The sequence below is a fragment of the Akebia trifoliata genome, chromosome 16 (genome assembly GCF_017979445.1).
Source record: "Akebia trifoliata isolate Shusen 1 chromosome 16, ASM1797944v1, whole genome shotgun sequence".
Taxonomy (NCBI): Eukaryota; Viridiplantae; Streptophyta; class Magnoliopsida; order Ranunculales; family Lardizabalaceae; genus Akebia; species Akebia trifoliata.
This window is the reverse complement of record NC_141390.1, coordinates 29,498,073-29,499,526: the sequence shown is the minus strand read 5'-3', so window position 1 is coordinate 29,499,526 and position 1,454 is coordinate 29,498,073. Positions and strand designations below refer to the sequence as shown.

The window sequence follows — 1,454 nt, the reverse complement described above, 5'->3', positions numbered from 1 at the left end:
ATTCAATTTGAAGTAAATATATTGGCATAATTTTTGGGTGAATAATGATGAGTGAGATAAGTAGTATACGGACCTTAAATGTTTCCTTCTACATATGAGTTATTCTCAAAGAATGAACGGTCTCCGTCGACAACCTCTAATGCATGTCAATCCAATTTACAACCATGGGAACACAATTTATCCAAAGCAAAATCAACTAAACCATTTAAGTTTCTTAAACAAATTCCAAATACAAACCAAGGTGAAACTTTTGGTCATTTTCATCTAGAAAGCAAGATAATTTGGGGATTGAATTCAAAGATCAGTTCCGAGTGAAATTAGCTGTAAAGTTAACAACCACTCGATCAATAACAAAAAAACCCAAAATTTTAAGATTGCATAGATGAAAACACCCATACATGTAAAACCCAAGCTTTTGTCCCTCAACACTTTCATAGTTAAAGACTACTATTACAACACTACATGCATGAATTATTTCTGCGATTGATCACCATTTCTAAAGATCGATGGTTCATCATTGTTGTCGGTGTTGTTATTAACTTTATTTTGGTTAGGTTTCTCTCCTTCTAATTCTCTATATTTATGCAAGTACCTTTTTAATGGATCGACATAGTCATCAAAGCCTAGTGTACCCAAAGCCCAACAAATATCGTCTCCGTTCAGGGTTTTGCGCTTCTCCTTGTGACACTTCTCCGACGCTTCACCAGTAACAAAGCTTATGAACTCAGACACGCACTCTTGCATGGTTTCTTTCGCTTCTTTGGAAATCTTGGCATTAGTTGGAAGGATTTGCTTTATGATCCGTCCCACATTGGCAATTGGCAACAATCGATCTTGCTCCATGATACATCCATCATCACCAAGTTCGATACTCGCACTAGTGCCTATGTTATCATCCATCTCTAGAAAAAAACTATAAACTTGATAATGTCAAACATAGACATATTGCCCTCCGCATCAACTGACTTCTATATAAATAGATACAACAAATGTATATGTTAATCGACAAGTACATGTGCATGTATATACCCATGTGCATGGTAAAAGTTCCAAGACATGACTCACATCCCATGTCTTATAGTTCAAAGTGGCATGTCATGATACCACATTGGTGGGTCTTTGTTGGTCGGTCACCACACTTGAGGCGACGGAATTTTTGATTGATTGTGTTTGACTTAGGATCCTTAATTGAGGTTTTTAGAGGGTTTGCCACAAAACTCAAACCTAATATCTCCAAAATAGACATCATCAACCATGTTCAATTGAAATGGTCCCCCCTTCTTCGTACTCCTAATTCAATATTTAAACGTAATCGCCCCAATAAATTTTGATCAAGTTTCTTAAATAATGAAATAATATGGATGTGTGCATTTGGTGGTGTGAATCCAATCAGACCATAACTGAAATATGGGTTAAATTATAATATAAAGCCGTAATGTTGAGTTACCTACTAC

General features: G+C 36.0%; 1 protein-coding gene across 1 annotated transcript; it reads right to left on the bottom strand.

Annotated features, from left to right (window-relative positions):
• Positions 1-471: 471 nt before the first annotated feature.
• On the bottom strand, positions 472-900 carry LOC147383367 (nuclear transcription factor Y subunit B-5-like). Its single transcript, XM_086427295.1, has one exon. It carries the CDS (start codon positions 898-900, stop codon positions 472-474), a length of 429 nt encoding a protein of 142 aa, XP_086283421.1.
• Positions 901-1,454: the final 554 nt, after the last annotated feature.